The following is a 15,810-nucleotide window of genomic DNA, read 5'->3' as shown; positions in this document are numbered from 1 at the left end:
CCAAACTTTGATGGTTTCTTTCTACACCCGTCTCGTTCTATCTACTTTCACTCGTTTATGTAGTGGTTGTACTTTAATCTTGCTGGAGCATATCAATATCTCTGTTACTATGTTTTTGGGGGTTTTAGTAGCAAGAAAGATCAGTCAACAATTTAATGCAAGCTGCAAAGAAAATGAAGGATAAACAGCGGGACTCAGCTCACTTGACTGTGTTCTTTCTTGTATTTGCTGGTGGCATTAAATCCTAGTTAAACTGCAATACATGTGCTTTCCAAGCAGGAATATAGATAGTCTGCTGTATTCAAGATGATAGCTAACAAATAAAATTTGTCATCTATCTGTCTGTCTGTCTTTAGCACACAGACCAAGTATTTCATCCACCACCTCAGCCTTCAAAGACCCCTGAGACCCCCAAGACCCTTAATACTCCATCCATCTGTGAAGCCATGTGACGATATAGTATGTTCATAAATTATGTACTGTTTGAACGTCAGTTGCATCTTGACTACATGTACATCTGTTAATTACGTACAATTGGAATGTACCTTTTAAATCTTTCAACCCTTGAGCCTGTTGAGACCCCTTAGACCTTTGAAGACCCTTCTGACCCTTTAGACCAGTGATCTTCACTATTGTTTCAGAGGGAGGGGGGGCACTTTTTCTGTAAGACATCAGTGTGAGAGCCACCACACCACCTGCAGGACTCCAGAATAGCTGCAACTGGGCCCAGCCTCCATATAGTCTTCTATGTTGTGGTTAACTGAGCTGCAAGCATAATTGTTTGTATACTGTAACCATGGCCTCATGTAGTTACGTTGCTCTTATGCTTTGTGTTGTAACACTCATTTGAAACCATTGGGTCAATTTGATATCATTTATGGCAGATTATGATGCGGCGTTTTCACATTTGTGTATTATCAGCCACACGTCAGGGGTTACCAGTGGCCCATGGGCTGTGCAGTGAAGAACAGGGCTTTAGACTGTTGAGACCCATTGGACCTTTGAAGACCCTTTAAGGCCCCAAGATCTTTAAGACCACTAAGACCCTGAAGTGCTTCAAACTCTAAAGACCCCAAAAAGACCTGAAGACCCTCAAGATCCTTAAGACCTCTAAGACCCTTTAAAATCCCAAAGACCCTTTAGGACCCTTAATACTTTTCAGAACCAGAAGACTTTTTAGACACCAAAGAGACTGAAAACTCCAAAGACCCCAACTAAGACCTTTAAAGGCCCCTAAAACATTTAAGACCATAAAGACCCAGAAGACCCTTTAAGACCCACGAAGACCCTTAAGTCCCCTGAAACCACTAAGATCCTTTAGACCCTTTAAGACCCCGAAAACCTCTAAGACCCTGAAGACTCATAAGACCCTTTAGTCCACAAAGAACCTGAAGACCACCAAGACCCTTTTTTTTGTATACCTTGTCGAGGCTCATATGAGAGCGAACACAATGCACATCAAGGGGGGCATGAGACAAGAGGGGTGGGAGTGGGAACGACAAAACAGTGAGGAACAGAGACATTAGGAGATCTGTGAAAGGGAAAGGGAAAGGGATGGGGCGGGGAACATGGGGAATACAAGATGGACATTACAGGGACTTTCAGGAAGGAAAGCAGAGAATTTGAAGGAGGTGGATTTGGGGTGGATTAACGGAGGTGGAAAAGATCGAGGATTTGGATGGGGGATGATAGGTGGTGGTGAACAGCTGTTTTGAAGGCCTGGAGGGAAGAATGGGATTGAATAGAGTGAGGGAGTTCATTCCAAAGGTGGGAAAAAATAAGAATGAAAGAGTGAAGGTGAGCAGTGATTCGTGATTTTGGTAGTTTTACCAGAAGGGGGTTGTTGGCGGACCTTGAGCGACCTGCGGAAATGTGGTGGGGACAAATCGGAGAGAGACAGACAGACAGACAGACAGACAGACAGAGAGACAGACAGACAGAGAGACAGACAGACAGAGAGACAGACAGACAGAGAGACAGACAGACAGAGAGACAGACAGACAGAGAGACAGACAGACAGAGAGACAGACAGACAGAGAGACAGACAGACAGAGAGACAGACAGACAGAGAGACAGACAGACAGAGAGACAGACAGACAGAGAGACAGACAGACAGAGGGACAGACAGACAGACAGACAGAGAGACAGACACAGAGACACGAGCGAGGCTGGAGAGGAGACGGTAGAAGATATAAAGACCACCGACCTGCCTGCGGTGAGAGTGAGAGGCCCAAAGGCTCAGCCTCATCGCGGGAGATGCCAATGATCCGAAATGCCTTGGTTTCCACATCGAGAAGCCGAGAAATGTGGGAGACAGGAACACCAGCCAAGAGAGGAGAGCAGAACTCCATGAGGCTGCGGACGAAAGCTTTGTAAGTGGTCAGGAGCTCAGGCGGGCCGAAGAAGGACTTTGCATGAAGGAGGATTCCCAGTCGGCGACTGGCTTTGGAGGTGAGGTTGGAAATGTGGCTTTCCCAGGAAAGATCATGGCAGATAGTGAGACCCAGAAGCTTGAAAGAAAGGTCTTCTTCAAGAGGGTTGTTGAGAAAGTGGATGGGGGGGGGTTATAAACCGTCCTTTCGGAGAGACATAGTGAGAGTGTGAGATTTGTCCAGATTGAAAGACATGTTCCACGTGTTGGACCAGTTTGTGATTTTATCCATATCTGCAGTGAGCGAAGAAGCTGCTGCATGCCGGTCTGAGGGATGCAGGTGGTACAGCAGAGTATGGAGTGGAGTCAACAGCAAAGAGATAAAGAGGATTTTCCAGAGAGATGGAGAGATCATTGATGAAAACCAGAAAAAGAACAGGGCCCAGGACGCTACCTTGAGGAACTCCAGCCTGGACGGGAAGAGGGGATGAAAGAACTCGATTTAGGGCCACACCTTGACTGCGACAGGAGAGGAAGTCCACGACCCATGAGTGGAGATGGCCTTGGATACCATAGGAAGAGAGTTTGGTGAGCAGTATTGGGTGCCAGACCGTGTCAAAAGCACGCGATATGTGTAGGGATATCGCTCTCATTTCACGTCCGTATTGAGGACCTCCATCCATTGTTGGGAGAGCAAAGTAGCATATCCAGGGTAGAATGACCTGGTCTGAAACCAAATTGATGATTGGGAATCAGGCCATTGGAGAAGAGGAAGGATTTAATGTCTGAAGTGATGATGGATTCCATAACCCTGCTGATGATTGAGAGAAGGCTGATTGGTCTGTAGTTGCAAGGATCTGTTTTTGCAGCTTTTTATGCAGGGCAGTAATGTTTACGGATTTCCAAGCACATGGCAGATGACCTTGGGGAAATGAGAGGTTGAATGGAACAGAGAGAGGGTGAGCAAGAGCAGAAGAGCAGGTTTTTCGGACACGTGGGCTGATGCCGTTTGGACCGGTTGCAGAATCTGAGTCGAGGTTTGAGAGAAAGCTCTCCACCTTGTCGGGAGAAAAGGTCACAGAGTCCAGGGACAGTTGGGTGCGACTGGGTAAGGTGGGTACAGAAAGCGATGGGTTTTGGACACAAGATTTCGATGCAAACACCGAGTTTAGGCATTCAGCCTTTTCATGTGCAGTTTCAGCAGTGCGGCCATTTGAGGTAAGGGAAGGGATGGAGGGGGAACATACACCAGAAACAGATTTGATTAGATGCCACCAGGATTTGCAGGAGGGAGAGAGGTTTGAAAGTTCAGACTTGAGATGAGAAAGATGTTGTTTTCTGGCTCTCCTGAGGGTAGATACACACTTGTTCCGAGCTTTGTGGAAGGAACTGAGATTGCCCTCAGTTGGGTTTGCTTTCTATGATGCAAAGGCAAGTTGTTTCAGGACAGCTGCCTCACCACAAGCTTCAGTGAACCATGGGTGGGAGGAAGGGGAGGACAACTGAAGACGAGAGGGGATAAATCTGTGCATGAGGAAGAGCAAGTTTCTTTGAAAGAATTCCCAAGATGAGTTGATGTTTGAGAAAGTAGCGATAGGAGACCAGTCTATAAGTTTGATGGCTGCTTGGAGACCCTGCCAGTCGGCTTTAGTGAAATGCCAGACTCGACGGCGGTGAGGTGGTTCTCTGATAATAGCCAGAGAGATGTCCACTTTGACAAGGATGTGGTCAGAAGAACAGATTGGAGCGGAGGAAGGGCAACAGATATTTTCAGGGATAGTTGTCAAAATCAGATCCAGAGGAGATGGAGTACCATTGGTTGAGATCCGGGTCGAGAAGTTGACCGATTGAGTCAGTCCCAATGAGTCGCAGAAAGCTTTTGCTGAAGTGCCATGACAGTTACCCACACCTAGCCAACTGGAATGATGACAATTGAAGTCACCACAAATGAGGAAGAGAGAGTGTTGATGAGAAGATAGAAGTTGGTCCATGTTTTCGGATGGTGAGGTGTCGATGGAGTCATCACTCTTTGGTGGACGGTAGAGTACACATAAAAACATGAGGTGCGAGTGGAGGGGAAGCCGTAGCCAGAAGAATTCCTTGGGTGTGGGGGAGTGAGAACAGTGCATGGAGAGTGAGGAATAGAGTCTTTGATGAAGAGAGCAACTCCTCCATCGGGACGAGGCTCAGATCGGTTAAACCGGAGGAGGGAGTAACCAGGGAGAGATACTTTGGAGTCAGAGATGTTTTGAGGGAGGAAGGTTTCTGTTAGGCAGATTGTCTGGTTTGTCAGTGGCAATCTGTATGGAAAGATCTGAAAGTTTTGAGCGAAGGCCCTGAATATTTGAAGTCCACACTGTTCATGAAGAGGGAGGGGGGGAGGCTTTGGGTGAAGGGGGTGGGAGGAGAGGGGGAGGGGAGGTAAGGAGGGTTGTTGCAAGAGTATGGGGGATTGCAGAATAGCTCAGGGGGGCTGGATGAGGAGGAAAAAAGGCTCTGTGGTGCTGGGGGAGAGGGGGCAAGAGCAGGGGCAGAAGGCAGTTGAGGATTTGAGAAGGTGGAGTTGAAGAGATGGAGGTGAGAGGGCACGGGAAGGGGGCAGCTTTGTGGATGAGAGGGGGGGAAACTTTGAGAAGGGTGAGTGAGGGGGGTGAATGGTGGGAGAAGGGTGAGTGGGGAGAGTTGAGGGAGAAAGGTGAGGGAGGAATTTTTGAAAGAGGTGAGAGGGAGGCTTGGAGGGAGAAGAGTGGGCTGGTTGCTTTGAGAGTGAGGGGTGAGGGGTGAGGGGGTGAGTTGGCACTGAAGTTGGAAAAAAAGAATGGTTGATGGAAAGTGAACATTCATAGCAAACTGGGGTTTTAAAAAGTTTTAGGTCAGAGATGCGATTTAACACATTTCTTGAGGGATGCAATAAAGGTGAATTCAGAGAATGGAGAGAAGAAATGCTGTTACAGTTGGATTTTTTTAGGCAAGGTATGAAGGAGAGGTCGAATTGAGAGCAGTCTGTTTGAATCGCAGAAGAGTCGTGAATTACGATACAGTAAAGAGTACCACATGTGTGAAAGAGGAAGATGAAGCATTATAAGGGATCGTTTTTATTATTATTATTATTATTATTATTTTTATTGTTTGAGAGAGTTTTCATCAGATTAGGTCATGGAAGTGTTGTCGAAAAAATCGTGAGGTGAATGGTGAAATTGGAATCGTGTGCATAATCGTGTTTGTTGTATTTTCTCCTTATGACCACAAGTTATTATTTTCACCACTTTTCCTTCCACTCTCCTTATATTCCTCCCAACGAAACCCTCCATTTCATGTCTTAAAATATAAAAAAAATAAGCCTCTTCCATCTTCATCTTATACCCAACGTAACCACGTGACTTCCTGTCCTGACTCTTCTTCCTCCTTCTTCTGTTCCCATCGTGTGCTGCCTTTTTGTCTGCTGGTTGCATCATTGGTTAGGGATGCGGCTCTGCCGCTGATGCAGTGCCCCTATTACCATGTATACTGGTGCTCATTTCACTGACCTCAGAAGGATGACAGGCTGAGTCAACCCCCTGGTGTTAATTCAGTGGTAACGGGGCTCAAACTTCGACCCGTGGATCCCAAGCCACCACCCTATCCGCAAAGCCAACACCAGGCTCTTCTTTTGTTGATCTACCATCTTCATTCTACTTTTGCTGACCCACATTCATCAAACACCTTCATGATTTTTTTCTTCAACATTTCCTTTACCTAATCTTCCCTAATCTTAAAAAGAATTAAAATCTTCATTCTTTTTACTTCTCACCTTTCCCTCCCGTAACCACGTGATTTATCTGCCCCCCTCTTCCTCTTCCCTTCCCGTATCTTTCACCGACCTCCCATCTTCCTTTTGTTTTCGCCGATCCAAATTCACCATATACCTTCACGGTTTTTTTTCTTCAACCTTTCCTCTACCTATCTAACCTAATATTTATCAAAAAAAAAAGTCATAAAATGCTTCAATTTCCACTTTCACACATTTGGTTCCCTTTGTTGTGTCATAATTCACTTCTCTTCTTCTTCTTGAAAAGACTGTTTTCAATTTGGCCTTTCCTTCATCCCATGAGCCTGGTGTTGGCTTAGTTGTTAGGGTGGTGGCTTGGGATCCCAGGGTCCTGAGTTCAAGCCCCGTTGGCTGCTGAATTAACACCAGGGGTTGACTCAGCCTGTCATCCTTCCGAGGTCGGCGAAATGAGTACCAGTGTACTGGTCCCGGCGTATGCCCCGGTAAGAATAGGTATACCATATCCCTGTGTGTTGTAAGAGGCGACCAAGGTTGGCGTCAGGAAGGGCATCCGGCCATAAAACATTGCCTCAAGAAAAAGCCCAACCCCTGCACCGCAGGGAAAAATGGCTGTAAAAACGGTCATTTTGTTTTTCTTTCCTTCATCCCATGTATACAAAGTCCCACTGTTACAGCATTTCCTTTCTGCGTTCTCTTAATTCTCTATTGCATCCCTCATGCAATGTCTTTAATCGCATCTCTGACTTAAAAAAAATTTCAATCCCAGTTTGCAATGCATGTTTGTGTTCCATCAATAGTCCCTTTTTAGGTCATCTCTACCGAGATGACCTAATAAAGCCGGACTAAATGGCCGTCCGTACGTACGTCCGTCAACAATTTTTCTTTCCGATCTTGATGAAACTTCGTATGTGGGTAGAGGTGGATGAGTGTTGCACAACGATATAACTTTTGTCCAGGTTCAAGGTCAGGGTCAAGGTCACGTAAGTTATAAAAATCGCCATTTTCAAAACCTATCTAGTCTGCCATTCTACAAGATATTCGGCAACTGTTTATTGATTATGACAGTAAAAAAACATTATCTTGTATCTAACCGGACAGATTTTTGAATTTCCTTCCCGTTTGATCGTCACGTGATCTGGAAGATGGCCAAAAACGCCGATGCGATTCGCAAAGAAGGAAGGAAGGAGAAATGAAATATAAATAATATGGAATAGGCAAAGCCGAGAAGTGAACGTAGAATTCTTCTTACATTTGCTTCTGACTTTACATAAAACTTGTTCACAACTGTATACTTGCCAACTATACCATGGTACATGTAAGCGCCGCACAGCTGATGATTTTGACGCAATTTCCGGTTACTTCGGCCTGGATTCGGGATCAGCGAACAAATAATGTAAATCGCGCTTAAAAATTTTTTTTGATGATGCGGGAGATATATTTATTAAAATTAACTTTGGGGGAAAAAATAATTGAATAAATAAACGATCACTTCTGGTCAAGCATAAAAGAAATTAAAAGTTCCGGAAAGAGTATCAAAATCACTCCCGGTAATGTTAAATACAAAATAAACACTTCCTGTCATGAAAAAAAAATCACCTTCGGAAGTATAAAATTTACTTTGGGAAAAACATAATTGAATAAATAAATAAACACTTCCGGTCATGATCTCCTGGCATGCATCATTCCCCATGAAAAAACCGGAAACAAAAAAAAAACAACAACAAAACAAAAAACGGAAGCAAAATGGTCATGGCCAATGACACGGATTCACAATTGCCAAGGTATTGTGTTGTTTTTGTTGTTTCCTATTCTCTCATGTGCACGCGTTAAGTAATATTCACAAGATAGAAATAAAACCCAATCGTGTTTATACACCGCACAGCGGTTAAAAACAACCGAAAGCAAAAAGTCATAGCTAATGACACGGATTTGAAATAGCCAGGGCTATTGTGTTGTTGTTGTTGTTGTTGTTGTTGTTGTTGTTGTTGTTGTTGTTATTTCCTATTCTCTCACGTGCACGCGTTAAGTATTAAGCCTACTTCGTTCACTATAAAACACATTTTTAGCCTTTTATATTTATACATTTTTTTGCCGAAGGTGCAAAAGTTTCAAAACCCGAAATGTAAACGTCGGCATTTATTTTCAAAATGTGATTTCGTGTGCGCGCCAAAATGCCGAGTCATCTTTAACCAAACTGCGTAGTAGAACTGCACAGTAGTCTGGTTATGGCGTCTGAGCAGTGGCCAGCATGGTTCAGATTGACTGTGGTTTCTGTGGCGAAGGTGATTGTTAAGAAGTATGTCGGCGGTATAAATTCGAGTGACTGTATTGGTGATTTAATCACGCAACATCTTGACAACGAATATTCTGGCCGAACGATTGCATCAATTCAGTGCATCAGCAGGGATGATTCGCAGGCTCTTCTCGATCGTGCCGATATCTAACATAATCACCGGCGGACATAGGGCTGCAGGCAGTGGGGCGAGGCCACGGATCCCGGATGAGGGGATAAGTGATAAATTATGCTACATGCTTCGGGCTTTCTGATTAATATATCAATGAGTACATTCCATAATTAATGAATTAATAATTAATGAATCTGGCATACAAAATGCTTTTTCATACCTGACATGTTACTTTGTGCAGTGTCACGAAACTTCTGTGGAATTAATAATTAATGAATTTGCTCGCTCTAACGATTTTTCAAACCTCAATATCTCTATAAATACTTGACCAATTTTCATTCTGAAAGTTGCATTATAATCTGAAGAATAATCTACAGGATTATCATAATCTCCGAGAGCTAAGCCTATTTTTTCGTTTTTTTTCTACAACTGGAAGTGAAATGTCCCCAGAGAGTGGACGGACCAGAAAACCACGTATTGCACTTGCTGGTGATTCTGATGTGTAAATCCGGGTACTAAATGAACAATACATATTTATAAATTATGTCATTAGTAGTATTATCCAAGTGTATCTCTGTGAACTATTTCAATCTAAACGGTTAGTTTGGACTGTTTCGCGGTTACCTGAACTGAACATTGAGAACTTGTGGTATTATAGAGTTGACCGTCACCCCCACACGGGGGTAATTTTTTCCAACTACGTGCCAATTCACCCCACCTCCTTACATCTACTTCTTCCGAAACCCTCACCCTTTATACCCTCTCCTTACCCCTCCCATCTTGCCCCTCATCCTACCACTGCTCTTCGTTCCTCTTCACTGTCTTCTGCTTTAGTATCAGCTCCTCTGATGTCCCAAACTGTGTGGTGTTCTAACATATATGGTCTCCGTTCTAATCTAACAGATATCTCACTGTCTCAATCAGTGCACTCCTCAACATTTAAAACATGCTCTTTCTTTCCTCTCACACTTCCCCTTCTTCCCAATCCCTCAAATATCGCACCTCCCCTGCCTGCTCCCTTCTTCACCATACCATTGCCAAGTCTCATCCTTCCTCTCTCCCATCACCCACCTGCCCCTTGGCCGTGCCTGCTCCCATTGTCTCCCGTCCCTCTCAAAGCAACCTGCACACTCTTCCCACAACAATCTCCCCCCTCACTCCCCCTTCTCAAAGTTGCCCCCCTCCCTCATATCCACAAAGCTGCCTCCTTTTCCGTGCCTTCTCTCTTCCATCTCATTCCTCCACCTCCTCCAATCTTCAACTTCCCTCTGCCACCTCTCTTATTACCCCCCACTGTGCCTCATCCCATCACCACCGAGCCTTTTCTCCTCCTCATCCGGCCCTCTCCTCGAGCTCTTCTGCTATCCCCCACACACTGTCAACATCTCTCACAACCTCCTCCTCCCCACTCCTCACTCGTCCTACCCTCCCCCCTCCCCTGCACCCAAAGCTTCCTCCCTCCATCTTCCTCAACAGTGTGGAGCTCAAACATCCGGGGCCTTCACTCAAATCTGACAGATCTTTCCATACAGGTTGCCACAAACAAACCATTTAATAATCTGTTTAACAGAAACTTTCCTTCAAGATGTCTCTCACTCCCTTGTATCACTCTCTGGTTACTCCCTCCTCCGGTCTGACAGACCTGAGCCTTGCCCTGGTGGAGGAGTTGCTCTCTTCATCAAAAACTCCATTCCTCACTCTCCATGCACTGCCCTCACTCCCCCACACCCAGAGGAATACCTCTGACCATGGCTTCCCTCCACTCCCACCTCATGTTTATATGTGTGTTGTACTGTCCACCAAACAGTGATGACTCCATTTACACCTTGCTTGCCGAAAACATGGACCAACTTCTATCCTCTCATCCCAACTCTCTCTTCCTCATATGTGGTGACTTCAATTGCCATCATGTCAGTTGGCTGGATGTGGGTACCTCCCTCACCTACCATTGCTCTTCAGCAAATTAAAGACTTCTGTGACTCATTGGGACTGACACAGTCTGTCAACTTTCCGACCAGGGTCTCGACCAATGGTACTCCATCTCCTCTGGATCTGATTTTGACCAATTTCCCTGAAAACATCTGCTGTTCTTCCTCTGATCCAATCGGTTCATCTGCCCATGTGCTTGTCAAAGGAGACATCTCTCTGGCTGTTATTAGAGAACCACCTCAGTGCCAACGAGTCTGGCATTTCATTCAGGCCGACTGGCAAGGTCTTCAAGCAGCCATCAAACTTCTGCACTGGTCTCCCATCTCTATTTCCTCCGACATCAATTCATCCTGGGAATTATTTAAAAGATACTTGCTCTCTCTCATACACAGATTTATCTCATGTCGTCTTCAGTTGTCCTACCCTTCCTCCCACGCATGGTGCACTGAAGCTTGTGGTGAGGCAGGTGCCCTGAAACAACTTGCCTTCGTCTCATGGAAGGCAAATCCAACTAATGGCAATCTCAGTTCGTTGTCCTACCCTTCCTCCCACCCATGGTGCACTGAAGCTTGTGGCGAGGCACTTGTCCTGAAACAACTTGCTTTCGTCTTATGGAAGATGTATCCAACTGAAGGAATTCTCAGTTCCTTCCACAAAGGTCAGAACAAGTGTTTGTCTTCACCCAAGAGAGCCAGGAAACAACATCTTTCCAATATCAAGTCTGAACTCTCAAACCTGTCTCCATCCTCTAAATCCTAGTGACATCGAATTAAGCCTGTTTCTGGTGTATGTTCTCCCTCCATCCCCTCTCTTACCTCAAATGGCTGCACTGCTGATACCGCACGTGAAAAGGCTGAATGCCTAAACTCGGTGTTTGCGTCTAAATCAACTGACTGAAACCCATCGCTTTCTGTACCCACCCTACTCATCACACCCAACTGTCCCTGCACTCTGTGTCCTTTTCTCCTGACAAGGTGGAGAGTTTGCTGTCAAACGTCGACTCTGATTCTGCAACCGGTTCAGATGGCATCAGCCCACGTGTCCTAAAAACCTGCTCTGCTGCTCTTGCCCACCTTCTCTCAGTTCTATTCACCTTCTCATTTGCTCAAGGTCATCTGCCATCTGATTGGAAATCAGCAAACATTACCACTCTGCATAAAAAGGTGCAAACACAGATCCCTGCAACTACAGACCAATCAGCCTTCTCCCAATCATCAGCAAGGTTATGGAATCCATCATCGCTTCAGACATTAATTCCTTCCTCTTCTCCAATGACTTGGTTTCTGATCATCAATTTGGATTCAGACCAGGTCACTCTGTGCTCCTGCTTTTCAAACTCCTGCTTTTCAAGTAGGACTTGCTGCTCCTGCTTTTCAAACAATGTGTGGAGATCCTCAATGCTGGACATGAAATCAGAGCCATCTCCCGAGACATATACTTTCGATACGGTCTTGCACCGTGCCCTGCTCACCAAACTCTCTTCCTATGGTATCCAAGGCAATCTCCACTCTTGATTCACAGACTTCCTCTCATGTCACAATCAACGTGTGGCCTGTCATAGAATTCTCTCATCCCCTCTTCCTGTCCAGGCAGGAGTTCCTGAAGGCAGTGTTCTATGCCCAGTGATTTTTCTCATTTTCATCAATGAACTCTCCGATTCTCTGGAAAATCCTCTTTTATCTCTTTGCTGATGACTCTACCCTCTGCCATATCATCTGTCATCCCTCAGATTGGCAAGCAGCAGCCTCTTCACTCTTTGCAGATCTGTATAAAATCACAAGCTGGTCCAACACGTGAAACATGTCTTTCAATGCTGACAAAACTCACACTCTCACGAGGTCTCTCCAAAAGGACCATCTGAAAAGCCCTAATCACAAATCACGAATCACTGCTCACCTTCACTCTTTCATTCCTCTTTTTCCCCACGTTTGGGATAAACTCCCACACTCTGTTCAGTCCCATTCTTCCCTCCAGGCCTTCAAAACAGCTGTTCTCCACCACCTCTTATCATCCCCCATCCAAATCCTCGATCTTTTCTACCCCCGTTAATCCACCCCACACCCACCTCCTTCGTATTCCCTGCTTTCCTTCCTGAAAGTCCCTGTAGTGTCCATCTTGTTTACCCCATGTACCCCACCCCATCCCTCTCCCTTTCCCAGATCTCCTCATGTGTCTATTCCCCACTGTTGTGTTCTTTCCTCTCTCGCCCTTCGTCTCCTGCTCCCCTTGTTATACGTCCTGTGTGTTCGCTCTTACATGAGCCTTGAAATTGCATATATCCAAAAGAAAAAAGTAACACGTAAATACGACGCACCTAGATCGTGGTTGGGTCCTCTGCTGTCTAATATGTAAAGAAGAAAGTTTGTTTGTTTGTTTGTTTATTTGTTCATTTATGCATTCAGACCCATGCAGGAATGCGTGCAATCAAACTTTCATCCAGCGGAAGGTTGAGGGTGATGTTTGGATAAAAAAAAAACTTTGACCCCAGATATAACCAGATAATTGGCATTGAGGCCTCAATCGGGTCTTGTGCTGATACACTGCCTGTATTTTTTTTTCCCTGGAGTGATCGAGTAATACGTCTTGTGAAGATCGTATGTTGAGGTTGTTGTGATTTCTTTGTCAGGGACACAAATTTAATTACCAGAATATTTCATTGACTTTCCCCATGCAATGCCGGGTACTTCTGTGAGTTAAAAATAAACTGGCTATACATCATGAGGATGCAAACACCCATGGTATGTAATTTATTTGCATCGGTGTGATGGGGTAATTGGCATTGTCACAGGATGGTGCATACGTAGCACACCTGGCTTTCACTTACTTCGTCTGGGCCTGATTCTCGACCCACTAAACTGTCGGATTCATACTTTGTAGACAGGACTACAGGATTTTGCATCACGAAGTGAGTCGTCCCTCGGGTGGATGCTCTGCCGGGAGTCTGGTCTGATAGAATTTGGTGAATGTTAATTATCCTATGGTGTCTTTTGTGACGAGTAGCTGAGATATTACCTGAGAGATCCTGAACAAATTTCAAATTCCTATCACCTTCAGTCGCTCATCCTGCCTCGCCGGCCGGTTTGTGATGGGCTTGGGCCAAAATTATTTCCAGCTGACCCCGCAAAAAAGGTGACAAAATTTGGGTGGTTACAGAAGAGTAAGAAGCAGTAAAAGTAGTGAGAGTCTGGGTTCAATGCACAACCTGACTCTAAGCTTTCAGATTGGTGCTCTGTCCGCATGGAGTTTCATCACAAAGTGTACCATGCTTCAAATGGATATTAAACTGCCTGTCTTATATGCTAGCATTTCAGTGTTTCCTCCTCTCTGTCCTCTCCTCTTTTCCTGTTCACTAGTTCCCTTTATGTTTGTCTCATTGTAAGTTCTATCTTACTCTTCTATGAGCCTCGCTCCTGTAAAGAAAAAGAAAAAACAAAAAAACTGGTGAACTTTAAACATCCCACTGAATCTTTCACGCAGAGTAGATGAGTTATCACTGGCACCCTGAACAAATAAAAAAAAATCCTGCCAAAATAACCTTCAGTTGAATGTCAGGCATAGCCAGCTGGTTCTAGAAAGACTTGAGCCAAAAACTTTCTCCAGCTGTCGCATTACAAAGGTTTCAATAATTGGGGTTGTTGAACTGAACTGGCTGTGCATCATTTTCGATGATAACGTCAGGAAAAGATAAGAAAGGTTCAACATATTTGGAAAGCATTTTGGCGGGACCAAAGGCCATTGATGGTCTGGAAGTGACTCCCACGGAATGCACATCGGATGGTAGCTGGGGGCAGGGTTGTCAGACGCTTCATGGCGCCTTTGCTGTCTCACTTGTTCCTTGTGAGTGCGGATTTCCTCAGAAGGTAATGCTCCATAACTGACCAGGTTATACCACTGTTCATGGCCCAGTGCTGCTTCTTCCCAAATGTTGACCACAATACCATCAGCCACCAGATACCTTTTGACAACACCTTTGTACCGCAGCTGCTGACCACCTCTTGCTCTAGAGCCAATGAAAGTTCTCCATAGAAAACTGCCTTTGGTCGTCTGTCCTCACCCATGCAGACTGTGCGTCTAGCTCAGCAAAGCTGTAAGGTGATGAGTGAAACTATGCTTGGTATGCAGGCACTCTGAAGGACATCGACGTTGGTAATATTATCTTGCCAGGAGATCCAGCGGATGTGCCAACATCATTTCTGAACTGGAGCAAGCTTCTTCATGTGCCACCTATGTTGTGTGTACGTCTCAATGGAGTAGAAGAGTGATGTGAGGACTGGTGCTTTGTAGACTTTACACTTAGTTTTAAGGGCTGATATATCTTTGGGACTATACTCAACTGTGAAGGCGATCAAAGGCAACAGCTGTGGTTTGTTTGTGGTTTGTGAGTTCAGCGCCAAGTGTGTTGTCATTTTCAACCGTGCTGCCAAGGTGGGTGAACCTTTTCACTGGGTTTGGTGCTGTACCATTGAGGACGATAATAGTTGAGGGTCTCTGTTTTGTGCAAGTGGGGGAGGTTGGTAAAGTACCCGGGTCTTGTTTGTGTTGCTTGTTTGATGAAATTACTTGATTGCCATTGCACACTATCAGTAATTTATTGAACATATTGTCGAGGATGTGCAACTCAGGATGAATCATCAACATAGAGAAGTTCATGTGTGCATGGGGTGAGCTTCATAATTATCTCCTGCTTGGTGCGACCTGCAAAATTATCACGACCTGCAATTAGAAGATATGTTGGAATGTGAATGTGGCTCAGGCATGAGATACCGGTACTTTTTCTGCCATTTTTGTGCATTTTAATACACCAAAGCCAAATTTACTGTCATACGCACTCATTTTCTGTTTCTGGCCTTGTGCATAGGGATTATTTTGTGATATCAGACAGTGCATACAATTCATCAAAGAGACCCATGGAAACATCTTCCGACGGGTGGCGCTGAGTGGCTTGCTTGACAGCACCAACTGTGTCATGCCAGGCAAAAAGTCTGACCCAGGCCCAGATCACAGGGCTGGCATCAACAGGGGGTGAGCTATGTGATTGCCTTTTTCACTTTCTCTTTCATATATTCCTTGGCCAAGATTACAAACTTACAACATTAACTACAACACCTCATAAAACTATCCTCATAGGATAGCTTGGTACGCCCACGATACCATTGCAGTGGGTCTCGTGGAAATGAAAAAAAAAATGATGTTAATCAAGACATCATTTTGTTTCTTTAAATATGATCTATTACCTGATGAGCAATAGGGGAATGAGAAAGTTTAAGATGTAATCAAAGTTATGACTGTACTTTCAGACAATGAACTGGAAACACCATTCAGCATTTAATGTAATC

At 44.9% G+C, this 15,810-nt stretch overlaps 1 protein-coding gene across 7 annotated transcripts in view; it reads left to right on the top strand.

Moving 5' to 3' along the window:
- UNC80 (unc-80 subunit of NALCN channel complex) overlaps positions 1 to 15,810 on the top strand; it is a 449,893-nt gene that overhangs the window by 111,229 nt on the left and 322,854 nt on the right. For all 7 annotated transcript variants that reach the window (XM_085870661.1, XM_085870659.1, XM_085870657.1 and 4 more), the window contains one exon: positions 15,333 to 15,496. In XM_085870661.1, the coding sequence (XP_085726787.1) occupies positions 15,333 to 15,496 (164 nt within the window). The remainder of the gene's footprint in view (positions 1 to 15,332; positions 15,497 to 15,810) is intronic.

The sequence above is a fragment of the Eptatretus burgeri genome, chromosome 2, assembly GCF_056783735.1.
Source record: "Eptatretus burgeri isolate ZD-2024b chromosome 2, Ebu_testis_v1, whole genome shotgun sequence".
NCBI lineage: Eukaryota > Metazoa > Chordata > Myxini > Myxiniformes > Myxinidae > Eptatretus > Eptatretus burgeri.
Note: the sequence above shows the minus strand (reverse complement) of the source record. Positions and strands in the feature narration are given on the sequence as shown.